Consider the following 25,402-nt stretch of genomic DNA (forward strand, 5'->3'; position numbering starts at 1 on the left):
CCCGAGGGCCAGTGTCCTGCAGGTTTTAGATCTCACCTTGGGTCAACACACCTGAATCACTTGATTAGTTCATTACCAGGCCTCTGGAGAACTTCAGGACATGGTGAGGAGCTAATTTAGTCATTTAAATCAGCTGTGTTGGTTCAAGGACATCTAAAACCTGCAGGGACACTGGCCCTCGAGGCCTGGAATTGCCGACCCCTGCTGTAGACAACTTAATGCAACTACTCACTTTAAGGTTATACTACTTTAAGCTCTGAATTAAAAATACCAGTGGTAATGGAAAGAAAGAGTGCAAGTTTCCAGTTTCCAAATAGTTTGATGCTCATCCACGTTGTCACATTAAAGACCTGAATGCAAAATCTTTTAAGTGGTGAAATAAAGTCGATAGAAGTCTAAAAATACCCCGAGTGAACCTGCAAACTGTATCAGAGCAAAATTAAGTCAACAAGGACAAGCCATAAAACCATCCATTATTCGTAAAGCAACTTTATTGTTTAATAATAAGCATATTTTGGTACAAGCGGCACCATTTCAGCCTTTATTTCTCTCAAACTATACATGAAATGGATCCCCTTTGTAAAATTCAAACCAGATTATCATTGAGCCACCACAAAGTGAGATTACTTCAGGTTGCATGGGCACATATGAAGTCCAATTACCTGCATTGTGGAATCCATTGAAACAGAAAAAAAATCCTGTGGGCGCCCAACAGTTAAAAGTACATGGAGGCAGCATTTGGAGGAAAAGGCAGGGGAGCAGTGGCTTAAGACTTGTTCAAAATGGGGGAAAAAAAATACCAGAGTGGAGCTCATGGAGGGAACAACTGCATTGAAACAGAGCACATGCAAGACAAAAAGGAGGAACAAACATTTAGAAAAAGAAAAAAAAATAGTCCATATACATTTATACACACAAAATACACATGAGAATTTATTGACAGATGATAAAGACGCAAGTGCAAAAGTTTACAACATTTGTTCCAAAAGCCTCCACTCCTTTACCAACTCGCTTCTGTTTTTGTGAATATGTCAGGACAGTGAAAGAATATCTAATTCAAGGCTACTGTGGACAAGTTTCTGTGACGAACAACTTAACCAGCAGCCCTGTGATCGGTGCCTCGTGACTAAAGATTCCGTTTTAGCAGGAATGTAAGTACTGCACAGGGTACACACTGCTCTCATCCAGAGTCTCAGCTGATCTTAACTTAATAACCTACACCAAGCCGTAAAGCTTCATCTTAACATTAAAACGCTACAGCTGTCCGCAGTCTGTGATGATGATCTTCTTTGTGGGAGTGCCTGCCTTTGAGCCCAGCTCTCCCATCTGCTGCACCACATCCATGCCATCCCGAACCCAGCCAAAAGCCACATGTTTGAAGTCCAGGTGTTCGGCTTTCTTCAGGGTTATGAAGAACTGCGAGTTGTTGGTGTCGCGCCCGCGATTTGCCATCGACAGGATGCCCGGGCCTGTGTGCCGGACGTCAAAGTTCTCATCCTCAAACTTGTCGCCGTAAATGGACTTGCCTCCTGTACCGTTATTCTTGGTGATGTCACCACCCTGAAAGACAAATGGAGCACTTGTTAGTGATGTTAGAGATTTTCTCCTGAGAGTTTTCTTTTAAACAACAGGACTGATTTGTCATGGCATCAATAAAATACTTCATACATCAAACTACAGAGCTGTGCTATGATTACAAACAGCAACCAGGGTGCATTTTTGTCAACCCAGAGTAAATTCCACTTTGTTGTAATCAAACAAGTTTTACATTCATCCGATCTTGAAAGTCCAAACCCTGATCTTTCCTCACCTGACACATGAAATCTGGTATGATCCTGTGGAAGATGGAGTCCCGCAGCCCGAAGCCTTTCTCACCAGTGCAGAGAGCTCTGAAGTTCTCTGCAGTTTTGGGTACAATATGTGAGAACAGCTCTATAGTGATTGTGCCCAGAGGTTGGCCATCAGCTGCCAGCTTGAGGAACACCTGTGGGTTAGTGTCTCTGGAGTGCTCCTGAATTCTGGACATCTGTGGCGAGCACAGAGACGAAGCATCACCATCAATTTGGCCCATCCGGTTCTGACACTCGCAGAAGGTCTTTTTGAAGGATTCGGCTATTTCAGGGGTTTTGAACTTGGCCGCCAGCTGCTCAATCACACCTTCGCCATCTGGATAAACAAAAAGGGGGCGAGGAGAAAGAGAGCAGGTGAAGAACAATCCACATGTTGTCTTAAGAAATAAACACATGCAAGTGGTTTAAAAATCCAAGATGAATGATTATTAGTGAGTATTTACAGACAAATCACACAACGCAGCACAATACAACATCACATCGATGCTGTATGTATACCTGAGTAATCAGTGGCAGTCCAGATCAGTGCGTTTGCTGAGGCGTTCATGGGTTTGAGCTCCATCGCCTCTGAGATGTTGTGGTTGGCGCAAACCCGCAGCACCTGTTCTCTTCTCATCAGGATTCGGTAGAAATGTTTGGTTGGGTGGAAGAGGATCTTGATGTCACCGATGCCGCGCTCCTTCCACTGGCCGATATCCCGGTCCCATCGATACAGTTTGGCGCGCTCCTTGAACAGGATCTCCTCGTCCTCCTCTCCAGACTTTGTCTCCACCTGAGTGATAAATACAGTGATAAATACAATTTTATGGAAAATAAATACAAGTTTACTAATTGTACTAAAATGTTAGGGCTTAGCACATTTATGTACCTCGGGCAGAGATACTATGGGCTCAAAGTGAATGTCCACATTTTTAGGAGCTTCTTCTTCATCACTTCCCTCCTCATCAGCATTGGTTTTATGCTGAGAGGTCACTGCAGATCCAAACACTGTTGCGCCAGCATTTGCCCATGAGAAATTAGCATCTACATTTTTTTTTAGAGGGAAAATTAAAATAATTAGCAGTGAAACAAAACAACAGTCCAGATAAACAACTGAAGAAAATGTTTAATGTTAAAGCCAACCTTTTGATCCGAATGCAAATCCATCTGTATTTTGGGCCAACTCAGCAAAAGAGAAGCCAGATGCATTGAAGCCAAAGGTGGAGAGGTCTGCAGCCAGAACAACAAAGACATTAAATACTTAAAAGCCTTTCCCCCCATATCTGTCAAAGTTAAAAGGTTAATACAGGGATGACGTATTCTCTAAGTTCATAAAGCATATTAGAATCAAGCTGTGTTCAGAGTGATAAATGAAAATATCTGAAAAGATGGTACCATAATTATAACTTTCACAGGGGAAAAAAAGCCTTTTTAAAATCATATTTTGGGGTAACTCATTTGAATAAGTCTTCATAATAATTCTGAGTATAAAAGAAACCCTCAGCTGAAATTCTGTCTGTGCAAAAATGTATTCAATATTTATCATCCAAACTAGCTCCTCATTTTAACATTTTTTTCAAATTAAAGTTAAAAGTTGGAGCGAAAACCCATAAAGTATGTGGCTGAAGATGGAGAGTTATGTTTCATTTGAAAATACTTATGCCGTTTTTCACACTTTTTTACCTCGACTTGTTGTAGCAGTCAAAGATGCAGGTTTACTCTCAGTGTTGGACTCCAGCTCGACACTCTTCTTAGTTGAGAGGTCAATGGGAGAGCTGCTGCTTGGAGTTGCTGTGGTCTGTTTGTCTGCTGTAGATGTGCTGTCGGCAGCCTCTGCTCTGCTGGATGATGGCCCTGATGCTGGCATTTCAGGGGTCACAGCAGGGCTGCTGGAGGCTTCGTTAGATTTGTCTAACTGAGCAACCTGATACACATTTCCAAATTAATAACATGTTCCAAATTCATACCCATCTTAAGATGCCTCTGAGTATTACTGACTGAGTACAATAATTAATTTAAAAAGTTAACATTTGTTTGTTTTTTTAAAAACAAAAGTTGAGTTCTCTGCTTGTATAATCTGAATTATCTATGTAAATTCGGAGCCATTACCAAGACTTCATGTACTTTGTGGACTTCTGTCTCAAAGTCCTCAGGCTTATCCTGGTCCGGGTCGCTGTCCGTGGTGCTCAGGCCACAGAAGAAGGTGGGTGGAAGCTGGAGGCTTTTGGCTTTTTTCTCCTCCTCTGGTGTTGGCTTCTTCTCCCACACCACCTGACAGTCTGACTCTGAATGCAGCAAACAGGAAGTTTAGGCTCAAAATCAACATAACATTTATTAAGGTACACAAATTTTGGACTGTATGGCTATAACAGATCGACATAAAAGCCTTTAACATAGTAGCAGAATTAAACCAAACCAATTGTCTTTTGAAAAATGAGTTGGTTATAATAACATGTAACAGGGTTTAGACTACATACCATCACCACAAGCTGCAGCGTTCTTCTCAGGAGGATTAAGGTAGAGCTTTCCATTCAAGGCCTTCACTGCTGATTCGTAGTCTTCATCTGAAGTTTAAAACAAATGTTTCCTTTAATTATGTTTGCAAAGAAAATTATAGCGTTTGTTCAGACTTCAACCCATAATGAATTAAAGATTAAAGGCAATTTTGTATTCTCAGATTTAAAACCAAAGAGGCATTACTGAACTTTGATGTCAAAGGAGAACCCCCCCCAAACAAACAAACACAAACAAACAAGAAGTCCAATAAGTTCTTTCTTACCTTTCTGAATGGGACAGTTACTAGTTTGTCTTATAAAAGCAGAAATTACAGTTTCAAATAATAAAATTTAAATAAAAATTCACTCCAAATAACATGTTTTAATTAAGGTTAAGGTTCCACTTTGATATTTATGTCAGGACAGATGTATATCCTTATAGAGAAATACCGTGTACTACTGCTACCTTCTGGCTCTAATAGCTCATTACATCATATGTGGGAGCAGTTCAAATATTCAAAATAAATTACCAATTATTAAAAAGAGTCATGTACATCTCTTATACCACCCTTATTTTTCAAAACTGTCAAATAAGGTGACATTTACCAGTGCCAGCAGCACTTTGGCTGTCACATTCATTTTTGCACTGGAAACATTTTTTGGGGTTCAAAAGAAAGGAATAAAAACTGAAAAGCTAACAAAAAATGTCTATATAGCATCTATGTGCTATATTGTTATTTTAAACACTGGTATCCATTTCTGTCCAAAACTTTAGCATTCTCACTTTCTTACATTGTCTCCTGGGAATGTTAACGATTCACAAATAAGCAGATTTATTTCAGCGAGTCATATGTACAACCACTGATGTTCACTTTAACAAACCCTCGTTCCATATCTTGGGTCTCACCGTCAGTTTCGTCATCACTGATGTAGCCTGGTTCATTCTTGTAGCAGAAGAAGGTGATGGGCAGCTGGAGCTCCCTAGCTAAAGCTGCCTGCTCAGCTGTGGGTTCCCTGACGTACACAATCTCCACCTCCGAATCCTCATCTGACCTAGCACTGCTTTCCTCTGCCTGAGGGGATCCTATGATAGATGGATATGATAGGAGTAAACAAGTCAGGCTGGGAAAGAACTGTTGGAAGACAGGCCAAAATGTAAAAATTAAAAGCCTTTGCAACCACAGGTGTTAATTACACACACACACACACACCCACCCACACAAAATCATGCACAGCAAAACAGAACATCATGCATTTGATTTACAACAGTGAGAGACATGTTTTATAAGCAGAGGATTTCTGCATGGTCTCGTTTACACCACTTACTCTTGGACGCATGGTATCGTAACATTAAACAGCATAAATACCTGAGCTTTAACTCTAATTAGCCTTTGCTGAGGTAAACATCACTGCGAGAAATCAAACCAGATGAGGAATTACATTCCATGCTGTTGCTACAGACCCAGCACTAAAAATGGCACATGTGACATTTGCACAGTACATTCCCTCTAAAGCAACGCCCTTTGCTCTCAGCTCACCTTTCAGAAGACCTTTCTGCTGCTAGTCTAACTGCCCCACACTACAATTGTGGCATCGCTGTACTCTTTAATTCGGCCTCTCTGGTATATACAGGACATGAAATGAAGCGCAGTGTAAGACCTTCAATCCAGACTGAAGACTCATATGAAACAATAATATAAATATAAGTGAACATTTGTTTTTTGCCAAGTCAAATCAAAGAACCTACGTGTTTCACTTTTGTACAGATTGTCTATAAGAGATGGATGTAGCCACCATGAAGTCACTGACCAGTTTGTAAAGCTTCGAGTTGAGGTCCACACTTCTCTCCAAGTTGAGAAGTGTGGATCTAGCCATGATGCCACTTATTTGTTAAAGCCTCGAGCTGAGGACTTTCATCATCTAGGTGTTTTAAAGCTGAATGTGACAAAACAAGGATTTGATCTCGCTGCAAACCTGAATGCTCACTGGTCAACAATTTGTGGTTGACAGCTCTTTAATTGTGGTTAACCCTGCCCCAAAATTGACTTAATGTTATAATTAGTATAATCTGATACTAGCAACTGAGCCCATAAAGGCATCAGGAAAGTGATCTTCTATTCAACCCCAAATCATTTTGAAACTACTGGGCGCCCCTGGTGGCCACTAAATAGAAATCTGTAATGTTCTGTGTTGAAGTTGCTTTTAAGAAACCGTCCATCTTTTATACCGACTCACACAATTTGTACAAGTGCCTACACTTCACTGACACTTGGTCACCAAAAGCTGCTGGTCTCGTCCTGTTTTGACACCCGGTAATGTAGACCAATTTCCAGATTGAATATATGAAACATGATGTTCAATGAGGCTAAAAACTAGCGACTGAGATCTTCAAGAAATTACTTACTGATGTCATAGATCAAGGGAGTAGTTGTAATTTTCCCATTCAGGTCTACACAATCTAAATTCTTTCCGCAACCAGAATAGTTGCCCCCTCCTGGTCAATCTAAACAATGCTTGCATTGTTTAGATTGACCACATTTAAGGCAGTTACATTTCAGCTTCACCCTTCAGACACAGGGGCTACCTCTATCTTTCATCTACTTTCAGCTAATATAAACAAAACTGTGAGCCACACTATGAAAATGAAACTCATATGAAAAGATTGTTACATTTAATTCCAAGTTTAATTTTTTCCCTTAAATATTTCAGTGCTTTAAACACCATTTCCATGATGATTCAGATGAAATCAGATTAAATATTTTCTGCTTTTTTGCATTACTTCCGTGCAAAACTATTTAATCTTGTGACACAAGTGCTACTTAAAGAACTACAATTAAAATTACTGAACAATAAAAACTGCACCTTCACACACTTGGCATGCAACACATTAGCTTGACTGTTTTGCTTTTTTTTTTCCTCCACTCCGTGCATCCAGGTTATTTCTTTGTAGTAGTAAGGGCCAGTCACGTGACAGCTGAGAAGTGTTAACACACACTGCAGTGATTAGAGTACCTGGGGGTTCAAATTGGGTGGTTGATGAGCTGGTCCAAAAAGCCATTGGGTTATCTTTGAAAAGCCTAAAATCCAGCCCTAAAGGATGGTGGGTTGTTGAGTGAAGAGAGACTAATTGTGAGGCTGGTGTCATAATCAGAAAATGCCAAAATTGACTGAAAAATGTGAAATACTGTAGCTGTGCAATGACTGATTTGATAACAATGTTATTAACCCTATGGATATGTAAAATATGTGCAGTATAGTCATGTTTTTTGTCTCTAAAATTTCCACTAAATGTGCATGTTGCAAAACAAATATAAAAGGGGAGCATGTCGACGGAGGAAATACACGTTGTGTTCCAGTTAAAAATGAAAGGTGTGGGCAATGATGAAGCAGTGAGATGCAGATGAAATAGGACGATCGGGTAAAAATGAAATGAACTGAAACTGTTGAGATACTCATTCAAAAGTAATGCAAATATAATTCAGACCCCCCTTTTTTTATTCTTACCTTTTTCTGGGATTTTGAATGCAGGAACTTGAAGTGAAGTCTTGGCAGTATAACCAGAGTCGTTGGCTTTCAAACCAGATGCTGTAGATTGCTCAGGTTCAGAATGAGATTTAGGAGTGCCAAAAATCTTCTGAAGGGTATCAGTGCCAAAAACAAACTTTGGGGGAGACACCACAGTCTTTCCGGGATTGACAGGACTGTGTGACGCAGATGCACTTGATCCAGTGTCTGCAGGAAGCTCAGTACGTTCCTTAGTCGTCTCTTCAAGAACGGCAATGGCTGCTTTGCCACATACAGCTGGAGTGGTCTTTGCAGATCCTGGTGTTCCACTGTCTTGTGGTGCAACCACTCTAGATGTCGCTGGAGTCATGAGTTCTTTTTTTCCCTGAGCAACATTGGCTTCCTCAAAGACTTGTTTGAATGTATTTGCGGTTTCTTGCAGCTTGAATCTCACAGCCAGCTGCTCAAGCTTGCCCTCTCCTTCCTCAGCAAAGTCCAAAGCACTCCAGACCCAGGCCTTCTCTGCACCCTTCATAGGTTCCAGCTTCATGATTGGACTAATCCAGTGGTTGGCACAGATCTTCAGCACCTGATCCCTTCTCATTACCAACCTCGCTCGTTTGTCGTTATAATTCTGCAAGATCTTGAGGTCTCCAATTCCTCTCTCCTTCCACTGTTTTGACTCTTTATCATAGCGATATAGTTTGGCTCTGTGACTGAAGACCACCTGCTCATTTTCCTCTCCTGTAGAAGTCTCCACCAAATCTGGCAAGGGGACCACAGGTTCAAAGTACTGGCCGTCTCGCTCTTCATCCTGGGTGACATCCTGCTCGTCATCAGTACCCACTGAAGTTCTGCTCTGGTTGAGCTTAGCAGGAGACTTTGAGGGGCTGATGCCAGGTTGAAAGCTAAAGCTGAACCCACCAGTGGATTCCCCGAAGCGGAATAGGTTCTTTCTCAGGGGGCTGCTGGCAAGAGGGGAGGCATAGACCGACGAGTCAGCCGTGTCATCTAAAGCATCTTCTCTGAGGTCGTAGTTGTCCCACTCCAAGGTAGGGCCGGTGGTGTCACCTTGGGGCTTGATTACAAGGCTTGAAATGTCACCAGCTGTTGCAATATCTCCCTGTGTGTCATTGTCTTTTATCTTTGTTTTCTCGTCAGTCAAAAATGATTTCAGGTCTTTCAAACCAGACTTCATTTCTTCTGCCTTCTGAATGAGGTGTGCTGTTCTACCTGTGTCAACCAGCTTGTGGGGGGTTTGTAAAGGGATGTCCAAGAGAAGTCTCTGACACTCTTCAAACTTTTCCTTAAACTCCTGAGCAAGCTCAGGGCTTTTAAACTTGGCAGCTAACTGTTCGAGTTTAGCATCTCCATCAGAGAAGTCATTGGCCAACCAAATCCAGGCTTTGTCTGAGCCTGCCAGGGGTTTAAGGTTCATGGTGGTGGTGATCCAGTGGTTGGCACAAACCTTGAGAACTTGTTCCCTTCTCATCAGCACCCTTAGCCGACCATTTGTAGTGTTTTTCAGGAATTTGAGAACTCCCACACCACGCTCTTTCCATTGACTGGTACCCACATCAAATCTAAACAGTTTGACACGCTGAGAGTAAAGAACCTGTTCATCCTCCTCCCCAGTTACCAGGTCCACCTTCTCAGGCATCTGGATCACTGGTTCAAACTGGATGTCATCATTTTCCTCTGTTTTATACATATCATCATCCTCCAGTTCATTTGAGGCTTCTGTCTTGGTGGGGGTTGCTTGGAATGATGTGAACAACTGCTCACCAGCTCCAGAGAAACCTTTGAATTCTGGATCTTTCGTACCAAACTGAAAGTTTCCTCCAGCAGATTTAGCCAAGTCTGCAAAACTGAACGTATTTGCTTTTCCAGATATTAATGGATTTTGTTCTTCCTCCGTTTGCTCTACTGAGGGTGTAGAAACAGTTTCTTTCTCCTTGTGCTTGTCAGCTATACTTTTGAGCATACTGGAGGCTGACCCAGATTGAGTCTGATTATCATTTGAAGGGGATTCTTTTGGAGGGTCTTGAACACCAAACTTGAAGCCACCAGGCCCAATGGGCATTGAAAAAGAGAAGCTTGATGAACTGATTGTACTAGATCCAGTCTGGGGAGCTTCAAATTTGAAAGAAGCAGGTGAGCTTTTATCTTTGCTCTGACCAAACTGAAAGGTGCCCCCACTTACAAAAGGTATTGTAAATCCAGTTCCAACAGGCTGACTTGACGAACTCTTTGTTCCAAAGGTAAATTTTGAGGAGGACGATGAGGAACTAGTGCTGCTTGTGCTTTTAGCGTTAGGATTTAGGGTCTGACAGGACACACATTTATCAGCAGAGGCTTCGTTTCTCACGAGACAAGTGTCGCAGTCCCATTCTCCATCCTTCTTACCAAATCTAGCTGCTAAAGATGCATTCTCATTTGGAGCTTTGCAGGAAACACATTCAGCAGCTGATGCATCATTTCTGACCAGACAGGCATTGCAATCCCACTGTCCATCTTTCTTTGCAAAATCAGCTTGTGGTCCCGACACTGTTGGAAGATTTGACCCTAATGAAGCCCCCTCTGTTGGCTTAGCAGCAGGGTTTGGACTTCCACAGGATACACATTTACCAGCAGAGGCTTCATTTCTTACTTCACACACATCACAATCCCACTGTCCAGGCTTCTTACTAAACTTGGCAGCAACCCCAGCAGAGTCAACACTGGACAGAACGGGTTGTGCTGCAGGTGCACCAGCAGCTGGTGCAGCTTGTGCTGCGGCAGCTGTTTTAGCCGAGGGTTTAAGAGCTTTGCAAGAAACACAACTGTCTACATTGGCCTCATTTTTTATAGAACATGATTCACAGTCCCACTGCCCTGGTTTGCTGGTAAGTAGGGCTCCAAAGCCACCAAATGTACTGGAACCAGTGTCTGCAGATTTTGAGGAGCTGAGACCGAATGTGAATGAAGAGGCTACAGAAGATCCAAAACCACCAAATCCAGTAAATGTGGAGCCAGAACTACTTGGTTTTGCTGAATCAGTGCCAAATTTGAATGTAAAAGAACTAGGTTTAACTTCCCCAGCAGCCTGAATGTCTGGCTTTGAAGAGGCGTTGGGATTAGGGCTTTGACAGGATACACACCGTACATCTGTGGGTTTATTTCTTACACAGCACACAGAGCATTCCCATTCTCCTTCTTTCAGTGCAAACTGGGCTGCAATCGATTCAGAATCTTTCACGGTTTTTTCTTTCCTCTCCTGTTGATTTGTCTTGTCAAGTGATTTGAGTACAATCTTCTGGGCTTCCTCAAACTTGGCTTTGAAAAGTGCTGCCTCATCTACAGTTTTGAAACGGATGGCCAGCTGTTCAGGTTTAGGCTCCTCATCTGCATAATCAATAGCATTCCATACCCAAGATTTATCAGAGCCGGCATTTGGTTTCAGCAACATATCAGGTGTTATGTAGTGATTTGCACAGATCTTAAGGACCTGTTCCCTTCTCATTAAGAGGCGGACCTTGCCTTTAGTGCTGTGTTTTAAGATTTTAACATTGCCGATGCCCCGTTCCTTCCACTCTTTTGTCTCCGTGTCAAATCGATACAATTTTGCCCTGGTGCAGAAAATCTCTTCCTCTTCTTCCTCACCCGTTTTCACATCTACCTTATCGGGAAGAGGGACAATAGGTTCAAAGTGAGGCCCATCTTCATCCTCCTCAGCATGAGTACTATCATTGTCACTCTCCACTGCCCGTTCCTGCTCTGCTGTAGGCTTTGACATTCCAAACGCTGGCTTGGACATGTCCCCAAATTGAAATGGTTGATCCACCTTCCCAAACAGGCCTCCAGTGGCTGTGCTCTGTGCAGAATCAACAAATGAAAAGCTGGTAACATTTTTGTTTCCAAAGGTGAAGATGCCCGTTTGGGTGGTGGGCTGCTCCTGAGTTTGTGGTTTCTCTGGAACGGTGTCTGTTTTACTGGGAATGTCTGATGTGAGAAGGCCAAGCAAACTTTCACTGTGCTTATTTTGAGAAGCTGAGAATGTAAAATCACCATCATTGGATTTAAAATTGGAGTTGAATTTAAAAGCAGGTGAGGGTGTTGACTGGGCAGTTACACCTGTACCAAAACTAGGCACTCTGGGGACTTCAGCGGGTGCCTGCTGGCTGAAGGAGAGCTTTCCAAAGTCCATGGGCTTTCCCTCAATGTTCTTTGGTTGTTGAACTGGGACTACAGGTGGCTTGGTGAAATAGCCAGGTTCAGGTAAGGTAGGGTTACTGGTTTGTTGGGTAACACTCTGGCCATAAAAATCTTCACCATAGGGTGAAAGAAGACTTGTGGCTGGTGATTCAAACCGCAGAGGTGCACCAAAGACTTGTTCTTGAGGAGGGTAGATGCAGGCTGGGGCTGTCTGCAGTGGAGGTGTATGCGTGGGCTGCTGGTAGGCATACATATGCTGCTGAGGTGGCATGCGGTTTACGCCATACATTGGGGTCTGTGTAAAGATAGAATAAAAATAAACTTAACAAACTCCATTTTTTAAAGCATTAAAGCTTGTTCAGCATTAAAATGATGATTACCTTGGTGGGGGTTACATTTGCTGCTGTGCGCAAGAGATACTGAGAGTTGTAAGCTTGTGACTGATTGTAGTACACAGAGGGGCCTGTGGTGGCAACTTAAAAAAAGAAAGAAAGAAAAGACATGCAAAAATGTTTTATGTCACTAAACTGCTTTGGTAAAGATGACCAAGTAAATTAAATCTTGTGTTTAAATATAAAATTAATCATGTTTCAGATCCGCGTATCATACTGACCTGTTAGGGGGGCTCCATGATAGGACTGAACCGGGGTAAATGGTTCCTGCAGGCCCTCAGCCCCGTAAGTTTCGCCATACATTTTATGGTGAGGAGAAACTGTAGTGCCTGATGAGTTGTGTCTCAGATCATGAACCTCATTCTGTAAAACAGGAGCATCATGTGAACTCAATCTGAAATGTATTGATTTAATCCAAACTGAAAGTAACACAACAAGTAACAGTGATCACTGTTTAAAAACAAGGGACAATGTTACAAAATATTATCTTAAAAGTGAATTCTGACCTTAAGGGCTTCTACTTGCTGACACAACATCTGAAGAAGACTCTTCTGGTCCTCCACCCAATGAGGTTGTGTTTTGGGAGAAATCTAAACAAAGGATGTGAATGAATTATAAAGAGTAATTGATTTTTGTGTTTGACTAAAAACACAAAAACTGAGTCATTTAAATAAATAACAATATGGACCTACCAGTCTTTTTGAAGGAGAAACAATGCTTTTGTTTGGAGAGGGAGTGGAGAACTTAATGTGGGATATGGTTGCACTAGTTTCACCGAGATGAGCAGGGCTGGAGTGGGCTGGTCCTCTTAGGCTCCCCTCTTCCTTCTCATCCTCTTCATCCATGACCTCCCCGTTCTCCCCCAGCTGCTGGTTCACATCATTTAGGAGGTCCACAACTTCCTCCATAGAGACAGGCAGCTGGGAAAGAAAAAGTTTAGACTTTAATTTCACACTGCTTCTACTTTAGCAAAAAAACAAAAAACAAAAACAAAATAAAGTGTCACAAGTTAAACATCAGTCGAACAAATTTATAGTTTTTGTTTTTTGATTCTTCCAAATTGGGACTTACCTTTTCAATGTCATCTGCATTGGCGCTGTAGATCTTTGACAGGTATGCCCTGAACTTTCTCAAGAACATGATGCACCTGTCTTGAGTCTCCTCAACACCATTGCTGGCCTCTTCTGATAGCCGCTGATAGATCTGCCAAAAAAAACAAATAAATAAATAAATAAAAAATCACTATACACTCTATATAACACCTCTACAAGTGTTAGAACCACTAACTTGAAACATCTGAAACCACATAACAGTGGACTGTATGAGGTTTAATAGTCAATATTATTTGAAAATCTGTTTTTTAATTTTTTTGTTTTTAAGAGATAGACTTGGACACAAATGTGTCTTTAAAAACAAAAAACAAAAAAACAAAACCAAAACCAAACAAAAACCATAGTACCCAAGTGCTTCTTGTGGTGTGAACAATAAATCCAGGTATATATTTTTTATGCTTACCTGAGCTAAATGCCAGATGGAGGACATGTTATTGATGCTTTCCAAGGTAGAAATGGCCTCCTCTGTTTTCCCTTCAATGTCAAGAAGAACTGCATATGCTATCCTTGCTTCCTCTTCATAACTTTTCACAGAAGAAATCTGAAAGGAACACAAAACATAAATTTATGAACCAACGTGGTACATCTTGGTGGCAAATCCTTCAATATAAAAATAACTTCTATTAATGTGAGGACATAAAATTTGCTATGGTTAGTTTTTGTGGGGTTTCTACAGACCCAATGAGGTGAAGTGCTGACCTAAAATCCTTCACTGAAACTCACAAACCTTTCTGACCTTTCTGACCTGACACTTCTGGATTAAATGCAAATGAAAGCATTTCACTACAATATGTCACCACAGCAAGATCATTAAACAAAGAGGTAAACTCAAACTGATTTTCAGGTATAGCTGAAAGTGTCAAGGTCTTTAGGGACCTGAGGCTAAACATGACAACTCTACTTGGATGCAAAAAGAAATGAGAACATATTAACCTGAATATCTTTGGAGGGAAAGTGTATAAAGAGAGGGTCAAGAGGTTCTGGTATACTGCGTCTGTTTTTGATCTTCTCCAGCAGTGGAAGGGCAACTTTCCAGTAGTGGACACTGCGGCCAATGTACTCCTTCTGGTCATAGTAGGAGTTCACTCCATCCCCCTGGTTATTAAAAAACAAACAAACAAACAAACAAAAAAAAAAAAAAACCACACAGAAATTGAGTCTGGCACATGAGCAGAATGGTACACAGAAGCCTTTTGTCACAACTCATTTCTTAGTGGTTTTAAATCCAGCAGACACGCAGCCAAAGAAGTGGCACATGTGGCTGTTTGGACATCTTGCACTTAATTCTGTTTAGCAGCTGCAGACTGAGTGACAGAAAGGAGCAGGTGTGAAAGCTGAGAGAGCTCCGAGTTACCTACATGCTTTTAACTGTCAGTGCAGCTTGTGACTGTAGATGACTGCTGTCTTTTTAAAGCATATGGACTTACTTACTAATAAAGTAAGTATTAAATAAAGGAAGTTGATGACATTCATGCAGCACAGTCAGAATATGCTGGTTTTCCCATTATAAGCTACAATACAAGGGGTACAAAGGTACAAGGGACTTTCTAAATGCCTTATTTTATAAAAAAGCATTCAAAAAGAGATACATTAGAATTTTAATCACTTTACCGTCCTGCAACTCACTGAGTTTAAGCAAACAGTGTATGCATCTGTGTGTGTGTTTCTCTACCGTCTGGCTAAGACACTGAGCCCAGTGGATGACCAGTGCTGGTTGAAGCCCATGTTTTTCTCCAGCTCTCAATGTGCTCAGCCCATGCTGCACAATCATTCGTAGCTTTCCTGACACACCAGGTCTGCAAAGCAAAAGGCCACACATCAAAAACATTGAATATATGAACATAGCCAATAATGGGACTATAAATTAATTGCAGTTAAATGTTAATGTACTGTTTTGATAGGTTCATATCGCTTATTGAAATGAAATGAGGTTTTAGAAATGTATTTTTAAATGAGTTTAGCCCTGCTAAGTACAGTTTTCTAAGATTTAAAACAGACTACAGATAATGACCACTGATTTGAACCATTTTGGGAAAATACTGAGGGAAAAAAAATGGCTAAATCCATCAAAAAACAATTTGAAAACCAAAATAGAGAGTTGTTATGCAATTATATAAATCACAGAGCTAAACATACAGGAACAAGACAACACTAATTTGAAACAAACTAGATTCAAATCGGGAGAGATCCTCAAAATAGTGTTTAAATCAGTTTAAGTAAACACAACATAACCAATCATATCCCTTTTGCTTATGCAATAGTTCTGGATGTTTTTCCATTTGGCTCTCGACAGCACTAGTACTCACGCTGCTCGCTTGTGAATGAGGCTGTAGATGGCATCCCACCACTCCCTCTGTCTGTCAGTGGTCAAGAGGCGGAGGAGAGGAAGAGGGAGGCAACGAGGCTCAAAGAGCTGTTGTTGTGACTGACTGACTCCAGCATTGATCTTTGCCATCCTCTGAAGCTGACAGTGGCTACAGAACACCACACCATATAGAAACACCTTGATGGAGAAAAAACAAAAAACAAAAAAAAAACCTTTAATACTGAGAGAAATACCAGAACAAAACTGTGTTTATAAATTAAAAGCAGTGCTGTTGGCCTGTTGAAGTTTCATTTTACTTAATTTTGTCTCCTAAGACTTTTGCACAGCCTGCTGTAAGTAAAGTGCCAACATAAGTTCATGAAAATGAACGAAAATGCAACAGAAAAACTCCAGAAGTCCAAGATCCAGATTTTCTCTGAAGTAAAACCTTTTATCTATTCATACATTTTTCTGTGCTTTGGCCAGGAGGAGGTTTACAGAGTATGTTAGACCAGCGGTCCCCAACCCCCGGGCCTCGGACCGGTACCGGTCCGTGAGTCGTTTGGTACCGGGCCGCGAGAGTAGAGGCTCAGGTGTGAAATGTATGGTTTTCAGGGTTTTTATCGGTTTTCAGCGTTATTTTGTTATTGTTTTTATCGTTAACTTGGTTTTCCTGGGTCTTTTCACGTGTGTTATGAATAAATCTTCTTTTTTTCGGTACCGGCACTAGTTTTATTTTGTTGTATTTATCCGCGACACCTTAAAGGCCGGTCCGTGAAAATATTGTCGGGCATAAACCGGTCCGTGGCGCAAAAAAGGTTGGGGACCGCTGTGTTAGACCAGTACACACAGAGCAGGAGCAGAACCACCTTACCTCTAGGTCCAGCAGGCAGATTGACTCTGGCGCATTGGTATCTAGTTTAGAGGTTTCCAGCGTAAGCCGAGGAAAGAGCTGCTGAAGCCATTCCCGCAGCGGTGGTCTTTGGTCCAGAAGGTTCCACTGGAGTCCCAACCAGCTCAGATGTTGCAACTGACCACTGTGGAGCAAGATGGAGCCTAAAGAGAAAGCAGCAAAGTTATTATACTACTCACTACTAAATACTTCTTTAACTTCAGGGGAAAACAAACAAACAGAACTGTTTTTTTAGTATTCAGGTAGCTAACTGGTTCGTACCAGTGTCCCATTTGGCCATTTGAGAGAGCTCTGGAGCCATGGCAGTAAGGGAATGAATGTCATCATTGGCGATAAAAGATAATCCAGCAGAGGCCTGCGGACCCCGCAGGAGGTCAAACAGGGAGTCCTGACCACTCCGGTTCCCAAAAGCTTCCACCACCTACCAAGAGAAAAATAATTAAACAAATAATATAATTAAACACTGACGCACGAATGATTGATGTTCATGTTGACATAAGAACACTTCAGTGAGAATCATGTGAAATCACATATAACCAAGGTCAGACCTCACTGATCAAGGCAGATGAATCTGTACTCAGATTGAACAACATGTGGCCGGCCTGGCTCTGTCGGTCATTCGCCAGCAGCTCCAGAAACTGTGGGGCTGTCTGATCTCTTTTGGTCACTTTTGTCTTTGGTCTGGGGACCTGGAGGAAAAACAAACTTTAATTAAAACAAACAAAAACAAAACAAAACTGCATAGCGTTCACTGAAAGACCACGACTAGGTCCTGAACAAGTTCATAGAACTGTTAAGTCCTTTACCCTTTGCAAGTCAGGCAAAAAAAAAAAAAAAAAAAAAAAAGGTAAAAGGGACAGCACAGTTGCACGATGGTACAACTACTGGAATATATTTAAAGTAATGACAACATAAGTAAATGAATCTGCTCATTTGCTGTGTCACTACCTGATATGCCAGTAGGTAGCACAGTGCAGCCAGGTCACGAACAGCCCTCCAGGTTTGTTGGCGATCCTGAGCCAGCTTAAGCAGCAGCGTGCCTGCATGCAGGTAGAGGTGCCCTCTCATCTCCACAAACACCTCAAGGAGCTCGTCTGCACTGCGGCCTGCAACGCTGCTCACTTCCTGCATAGCTTGGTCAAACCTACAAGCACAATGCAGATGAACAGTTTACAAAAAAGTTGGAATGCTAAAAACACAACTAACAACAACAATGTTAGCCTTTGTTGAAACAGCTGCAACAATTTGCCTTTTTGATTTGTAAATAGTCAAAGCTTGAGACTTATTTGCTTCTCTCTCCTGTAGATCAGGTGCAAACAACCTGTTACACCTAAACAGACTGAACTTTCACTAAAGACCAGAACGTAATGTGATTCAATTACATTTTATGAGGTTGGCAAGTTTTTCTGACATCAGTAATGTTTGAGGAAAAGAATCTGAATGTTAACTTTTAACCATATAACTATGTTTTTTTAAAACTTTACTACAAGGACACGTGGTCACCAGAATACACGGGAGAAATTAGGTTGTAAATTACTCCATAATTTAAAAAACAAAACAAAAAAAAAAAAAAAAGCCTCAGATTTTAGTCCAGTTCTCTTGAACAATCCAGGACCCGACTTACTCTCTAAGTGCATCTACACTTGGCTGCACGCTGCTTTCAGATAGTGTGATTCTCAGCAGGCTGCAGCGGGCCAACAACAGCTCTCTCTGAATACATCGACTCCTCTTCTCATTGCTGAGCTGAGCCAGGTACTCCTGAAACAAAGGTCATCCATTCTTTAGAAAAGTTTATGCACTTATAAAGGTGGGAGGATGAGTATAAGGCCCAAAATAGAAGTACTTAAAGCATACTGGTCCCGCCTATTCAGGTACACTTTAATTTAGCAGGACACTAGTGCAAAGTCCATACTAACCTGCAGTGTGCACACCACCTCAGTGTACCAGTCCAGACTGTTGCGCAGCATGGCTCTTTTCTCAGCAGCCAGGCAGTGTTTAACAGCCTCTTCCAGCCGGCCATCCTGACGGAACAGCTGAACCAACTTCACGTTCACGTGGGCGTCAGCCGGCCGCGCTGCCAGCTCGGTCTGAAGGAGGTCGAACAACTGGTTCCAACCCTGCTGACCCTGACGACTCAACAGGCGCTCCTAAAAGCAGCAGTGGCAATGAACAGAAGACATTCAGTGTGGCATTCTTTCTACTTTTAATTAAGTTGTACCCTCTTCTTGGACTGTAAACCTAAATGACATTAAAACTCCCACTCATGAAACTGGAAATTTTAATTTAAGAATATTAAGCAAAGTGATGGACGGATCAGGCTGTGAACTAGACAACAGTTTGTTAAACAACTTAAAATAGTGGGATCAAATGACTTCACAGCTGACAAAGGCAATGCTTAGTGGATGTTACTGGAGCTAAAGAAGAAAGGAGGAGCTTCACCTTAAGGTTGAAAACCGCCGGGTTTCCTGGTAGCAACTTTGCAGCTTTCTCCACCCAAAACTCTGCCCTGCTGTCACACTCCTGCTTACTGACAAGCAGCTCTGCAACCTTCAGCACCAGGTCTTTCTGGGCTGGGTTCAAATCCACCGACCGCTGCAATAGAAGCGAAGAAAAACATTTAGTCTGAAGCTGAACATATGCATCAAAAGCTCTGCCAGTTTTTTTCCTCTCTCCCTGCTTTATGCTAAGGAATTAAAAACTCATCACCTCCTCTTCTTTCTCACACTGTGCTGATTATTAATTTCTTTATTACAGCAGCAACTGGAGCCGTTTACGTCCAAGAAACAGGTTGCACTACAGTCAGCCAACTGTGCATAAAAAACTGTGTTTTAAGTGGGCTATTTTCACCTCCCACAGGTGGACAGAGCACAGCTTGAGTGCATTTAAAAAGATTGGAAATGTACAGCAATTATATAGCTGATAGTGTTTTGATGAGTCTCAGCACTGACTCTGAATCACTTTGTTTCAGCTCATTAACTGAGAACCAGCTTCATTACAGTACACATCAGTTTTAGTGTTCAGGTGCGAATGAATCAGTAAAAAACTCCCTCAAGGTGAGTTTAATGTTCTTAAAAGTTACTGCTACAAGAAGGGAGAGCAAATAAATCACAGTTTATTTTTCTCAATTTTCTGTCATCATTCATCTTCTAGATTTGATGCTATAGCAATAAAACCTAACAGTGCCTTTGGGAAGCTGATTATTGATTCCCGAATGTCAGAGAGAGCTTGGTGATTCATCTTTTAAAAAGTAAAACAACAAAGAGCATTTAGCATTCAGTTTGATAGACTACCCAGTGCATTAAAAAAAAAAAAAAAGAAAAAGAATCACACACCAAAAGGCAGACAGAAATCACATCTAAAGCCCTGTTGTTTGCTGTGGGGAATTACCCATAGTAACAAAGAGGATACTCATTTTTAACTTTTTTTTTTTTTTTTTTTTTTAAATATTCATTCATCACAACTAACCAAATTTATTCAAAGTGCATGTGGGTAATTTCCCTTTCGTGTCCAGGTAAACATTAGAGGTGGGAATCACCATACATCCCACGATACGATATTATTGCAATTTTTTAAAATATTTTGCGATATTCAGATTCTGTACATAAAGGTAAACTTTATCAATATTCATTTGATCTAATATCAAAGTCTCACACTCAGTCTTTCTCTCATTTCAGTCAGTTTTATTGTTGACAAACTGAACGGTTTGTATTACAGTCTAGTCCAACTTAACTGAATGCAACCATCTGGTACAATTATAGCTATTCTGAACTATGCAATTTATGAAAACTATGCAGCCCCTTCAGCAACTGAAGAATTTGAAAGTAAATTAAAACAAAATATAATTTTACATTAAATAAAAAAAGTTTTAAACTTAATTAAAATAAAACATGTCTTAAATTAAAATAAGTAAACTGTCATGTTTATTGCTGCCAAAAAACAAGTTAAACACATTTGGACAGTGAAGGAATGTCAGGATTCTTGCTCAGAAAAAGGAGCTGATCAACATGCTCTGAAGTCAGAGTTCCAGTCCACAAAAACTTTTTTTGTAACAAAATATCGATTTCTGCTGTCCCTGTATCGATACATTATTAGCAAACAAAATATCACGATACTACACAGTATCGATTTTTTCCCCCACCCCTAGTAAACATACGAGTTTGGTTGGTCCATTTAAATTGGTGTGAGCATGAATCAGCAGTTGCACCGACAGCACTTACAGAGCAGTTTTTAAACCCACACACATATTCACTTATGTACATAGACAATTGGAGGAATTTTAGGTCAATCATCTTTCTGATTTCTCAAACAAAAGGAAGCTGAATCTGAAAATCAAAGATTGCAACTGACAGCAAATACAGGGTTTGTGGAAGCTGTTCATCATTTTGTCATTTAAACAATGTTTCCTCATTTCATACCTGAATCTTGTGATTTCTCAAACCACATTCTGACACACTTTTAAAGGGAGAAATGCTTCCACTAAGATGTTCTTTTTACCTTGTAACATCCAACTGCTTTGTTGATGTCTCCCTCTCTCTCGTAGAGCTGTCCAAGGAACTTGTGTGCTTTAGGATCCCTCTCCTGGACCTTGAGATAGTCTGACACATGCCTAGGAAAAGAATGAAAGACAGGAATTACAAACAATATAGCGACACACAAGCATTGGGTCAAAACAATGGAGAGGCTCACATGCTTACCTTTTTGCAAGATCATATTCCTTTGCTTCAAAGTACAATTTAGCAAATAAAAACCCTTTGACTGGCTTCTGTGGAGAGAAAAAAAAAATATGTGGACCAGGATGAGGAAATGGATTCATCTTGTTATGATAGTGAGAAGATGCAATTACACATGTCCTGAAGAGTTATCTGGCTTACTGGGATTTAAATACTCACCAGTACTCAGTACCTGCTTAGTAACTATACCCAAACCCAAAGGCCCATTTTTAGCCATAAAAAAAAATAAAAAAAATCCTGCAGATGGAGCTGTCAATGCCTAGTTAAATCATGCCCATCCATAATTTTTATAGATGGTTCAAGTAGTTTGTGAAGTGGGAATACATCAGAATAGTGAAAGATATTTTTGTTCATTATCCAGTTTTGATCAAGTGATCAGCTTTGTGGTATTACACACCCCACCCCCGCAAAAAGAAAAAAAAACAAAACAAAACACCCAAAACATCTTTTATCCTGAGGAATTATCTAAATTGTAGTTTTGGGAAATTATTCCTCCCAGGCGCTAAAGTTAGTAACATCTTAGCCATCGTGATTACAGCATTACCCATTGTCAGATTTACTGCTAGCTTCTCCTACCCACCACACTACAACTATTATCACTGACTTTTTCAGTGTCAGGTGAACAACGTAGAATAAGTTGATAGTAGATAGTGCTCTTCTGGCTATTCCACAGACCCATTTCAAAACAAAGAGGGATCACGCTTTCCAAACCTTAGCGTCAAAACTGTGGAACAGTTTACCTCCCCCTCTATGACTCATTGGCTTCTTTATAATAAAAAATAAAAACAGCTGAAAATTCCTCTATTTAGACAGGCATTTGGGTAATGCTCTTGTGCAATATGTTGTTTTTGTCTGATGTATTTTTAAATTCCCTGTAACGCACTTTTTAAAAATGGATTCCCGTCTTAAAAAGTCCTTCATAATTAAATTTTACTTACAAATCACAAAAACATTTAATTTCTGTATGTTTGTTTAGGAATGCATTTTGCTGATGAGAATACAGGTTTAAGCTCTGAACAGCATGACACCCAATCTTGTGATTTAATTCTTCAGGCAAATGTCTCCAGACTACACACTACTGTACACAACAAAATGCACAAGGAGACATTTCGCAGGTATGTGTAGTAGTGTGAATCTATTGTCAAACAAAACTAAATTTTTGGCTCTACTGGTGCAACTCTACAAATACCATTGGGCTAGACTGTTAATCTTATAATACCAAGGTTTCTCCTGACTGAAAACAAGCCTCTGGGAGGGTGACTATGCATGTAAGCACAACGGGACCACAAATTATTAAGACAGAGTCTGTGTGGCCTAACTTTTTACTTCATCTATACATATTTCTGTACATTGTTACCTGTATATATACGAACTTCAGTTGCTTATGTATATAGGACCACTCTGTGTCTTCCTTTTATACTTTATATTCCCCTTACTCTAAGAGCTGTAACACCCAAATTTGTCATTCGTGGGATAATAAAGGTTTATTCTATTCTAGAGGTCCGTGCATTTTTTTAAATTACTTTTGATCTTAAGCACACAAAGTGTATTCTAAGCTTGAGTACATTAAACCACACACACTACATCAATAAATAAAAAAACCCCACAATCCTGATGACTTTACTTTGATGTAAGACCAAAATATCGTTGGAATTACGCAAAAACAAAACCCTGACTAGGTAAAGCAACTTGAGAGCATGGTTAGGACCACTGACCACATAGCACCACATTTACTCAAGTAATTGACTGATCGACTAGCATATTATGCTGTCATGGTGTAGGTGTAGATATGTATAAGCAATTAAACCAACATTTTCAGCTGCAACATTAAAAGATATCTACAAAACAAATTATCACGATCTCATAATAATACTAACATATATTTCTGCATTCTTTGTCCTTTCAGTACACTTTCGAACTAATCACTATTAGTTAAGCCTCTTTCAGACTGTTGATAAGCCTGAATTCTGATGCATTCAATGTTTTCTTACACTGCATTTATTTCTCATTAAATATTCTGATTTTCTGTGGGTGTAACAGTTTCCCCCGTGACATCCGATCCAAATAAATAAACAATACTTAAAAAGAACGAAAACAAATCAAGAAACGTTGGAACAGTGCCTGATTAACAGACAAGTCTGTTTGCAATTATGCTAAAACCACCAGTTTTTGAACAAAGTTAGGCTTGCTGCTCCTGATACGATGAAGCAACGAGCATTTTTAATTGTTGTCTGAACCGAAACCTCGCTTTTCCAGAGAAATGAAACTTGCACACCCTATCCAACTAGCTTTGTCTCGCTGTCGTGGCTAACTAGCATAGCTGATTAGCTGGCGCTGTTCAAGGGATCCCATGCCGCGCATTTTCCCGAGTATAAAGGGGAGGACACGACGGGGCGTCATCACGCCGGCCGGTTAGCTATAGTCTTTAAGACTATCCGGGGGACAGGGGTTATACAGAGAACGACATATGAGTCAACCGAAATACCGTCATCATAATCAAAAAAGCAACGAGTGCTCATTGAACATGTGAACAGGTCGTACCTCATACCGGCTGATCTGACATGATGGCAGCAGCATGCTAACGTTAGCCTCGGCGGGCTTAACTTACCTCTTTGAGTGAGGGAGAGGAGCTCTGTACAGAGGAAACGTAACGGTCCACTTCAGCCTTACTTCGCCGCATAGCTTCCAAGGTCAGGGGCTTCTACAGCGGCTGAATGTGATACATAGAAAACCAGAAATTCACTAAATATTTAAAACAAAACTGACGCGAACATCAGCTCGCCTGACGTAAACTCCCCATGATGGTATTGCGCAGTCTCAATGCCGTCAAATGGCAGCTGTCACGTGACTTCTTAACCAATGAGAACAAGAATTCAGTTTGACGCAGACTGACGCATTTCAGTTTGAAGGGTTCTGTTACAAATACCTGAAAATCCTAATTTCTCCAACAATTAAGCCTTAATCCTTAATTTGATAAATATTTTGGCTAACTTTTGTTACATAAATTAAATTAAACAAACAGATATTTAAACCCTGTATATGTGTAACCAATACTATTAACTTAAACAAATCATGCTATATCATGCCCATTTGTATAGGCTGATACCTTTGCAGATTTTTCCTGTCTGTTTCTGTTGTTAAGCTTCAGTCAAGTATTTTGTTTTTAAGAACATTTTTTTGTCACCTGTTTTATTCCAAAGTGTTCTCATCAAAACCTCTGCACACATGAATGAGTAGCAGTTGTCAGAGGAAAAGCTGTGATATGCAATGCCCATTTGAACTTTATCAGCTACATACACAGTCATCACCCATTATGAACTGAGCATCAGAATGGAGAAGTGATTTGGGTGATTTTGCATGTGACGTGGTTGTTGGTGCCAGATGGAGTCAACTGAGTATGATTTCAGAAACTGATTATCTACTAGGATTTTTACACATAACCACATCTAGGATTGACTAACAATAGTCAGAAAAAGAAAAGTCTTCAATGTTCCATTGCACAACAACAATAAAAAAGATTCTGATTCTTGTGATGCTGTAATGGTAATTATAGGCACACTTGGGGCCCTTTTGTACCAACTCAGTATTGCTGAAATGCAGCAGTCTTAAGTATTGTTGCTAATCATGTCCATGCACCTCTCTTCTGACGGTTGCTTTCAGTAGCATGACTCTCCTTGTCACAAAGCTCAAATAATCTCATTGCTTGCTTTCTCGAACATGACAGTGAATTCACTGCACTCAAATGGCGTCCACAGTCACCAGATCTCAATCCAATAGAGCACGTTTGGGATGTGTTGGAACAGGAGAACAAATCTGCAGCATCTGCGTGATGCTATCATGCCAGTACTACTCAGCAGCTTGTAAAAAGGCCACCACAGCAGGTAATTCTACATATTTGATTTGGTAGATTTTTTGTTTTCTCCTGCGA

General features: G+C 40.7%; 1 protein-coding gene across 2 annotated transcripts; it reads right to left on the reverse strand.

The window, feature by feature from the left end:
* Positions 1–473: 473 nt before the first annotated feature.
* Positions 474–24,305, reverse strand: ranbp2 (RAN binding protein 2). Of its 2 annotated transcripts, XM_084908370.1 has the most exons (30): positions 24,083–24,305; positions 21,439–21,506; positions 21,239–21,350; positions 19,184–19,336; positions 18,661–18,891; positions 18,369–18,502; positions 17,693–17,888; positions 17,293–17,433; positions 17,006–17,165; positions 16,706–16,887; positions 15,833–16,029; positions 15,199–15,322; positions 14,460–14,621; positions 13,930–14,067; positions 13,486–13,617; positions 13,107–13,334; positions 12,921–13,004; positions 12,636–12,777; positions 12,403–12,497; positions 7,829–12,317; positions 7,337–7,414; positions 5,232–5,408; positions 4,307–4,393; positions 3,939–4,114; positions 3,513–3,753; positions 2,973–3,059; positions 2,719–2,873; positions 2,349–2,622; positions 1,811–2,166; positions 474–1,560 (listed from the first exon to the last, which is right to left on the reverse strand). In XM_084908370.1, exons 1-30 carry the CDS (start codon positions 24,152–24,154, stop codon positions 1,255–1,257), a joined length of 9,177 nt encoding a protein of 3,058 aa, XP_084764496.1. In that variant the 5' UTR covers positions 24,155–24,305; the 3' UTR covers positions 474–1,254. The 2 variants fall into 2 exon arrangements, with proteins under 2 accessions (XP_084764496.1, XP_084764495.1); XM_084908369.1 differs by lacking the exon at positions 7,337–7,414.
* Between the last annotated feature and the right edge of the window lie 1,097 nt (positions 24,306–25,402).

This window comes from Perissodus microlepis, chromosome 16, assembly GCF_051167445.1.
Source record: "Perissodus microlepis isolate ML-2025 ecotype Zambia chromosome 16, ASM5116744v1, whole genome shotgun sequence".
In the NCBI taxonomy this organism is placed as follows: Eukaryota; Metazoa; Chordata; class Actinopteri; order Cichliformes; family Cichlidae; genus Perissodus; species Perissodus microlepis.

Bases quoted from the DNA above. Each gene is read 5' to 3' on its own strand.
- ranbp2 (XM_084908370.1), bottom strand. From the start codon at position 24,154: ATGCGGCGAAGTAAGGCTGAAGTGGACCGTTACGTTTCCTCTGTACAG. The intron at 14,068-14,459 runs GTTAATATGTTC...TGTTCCTTTCAG, and splicing joins TTCCCTCCAAAGATATTCAG to ATTTCTTCTGTGAAAAGTTA. The intron at 7,415-7,828 runs GTAAGAATAAAA...ACCATCCTTTAG, and splicing joins ATTCAAAATCCCAGAAAAAG to GGCTGGATTTTAGGCTTTTC.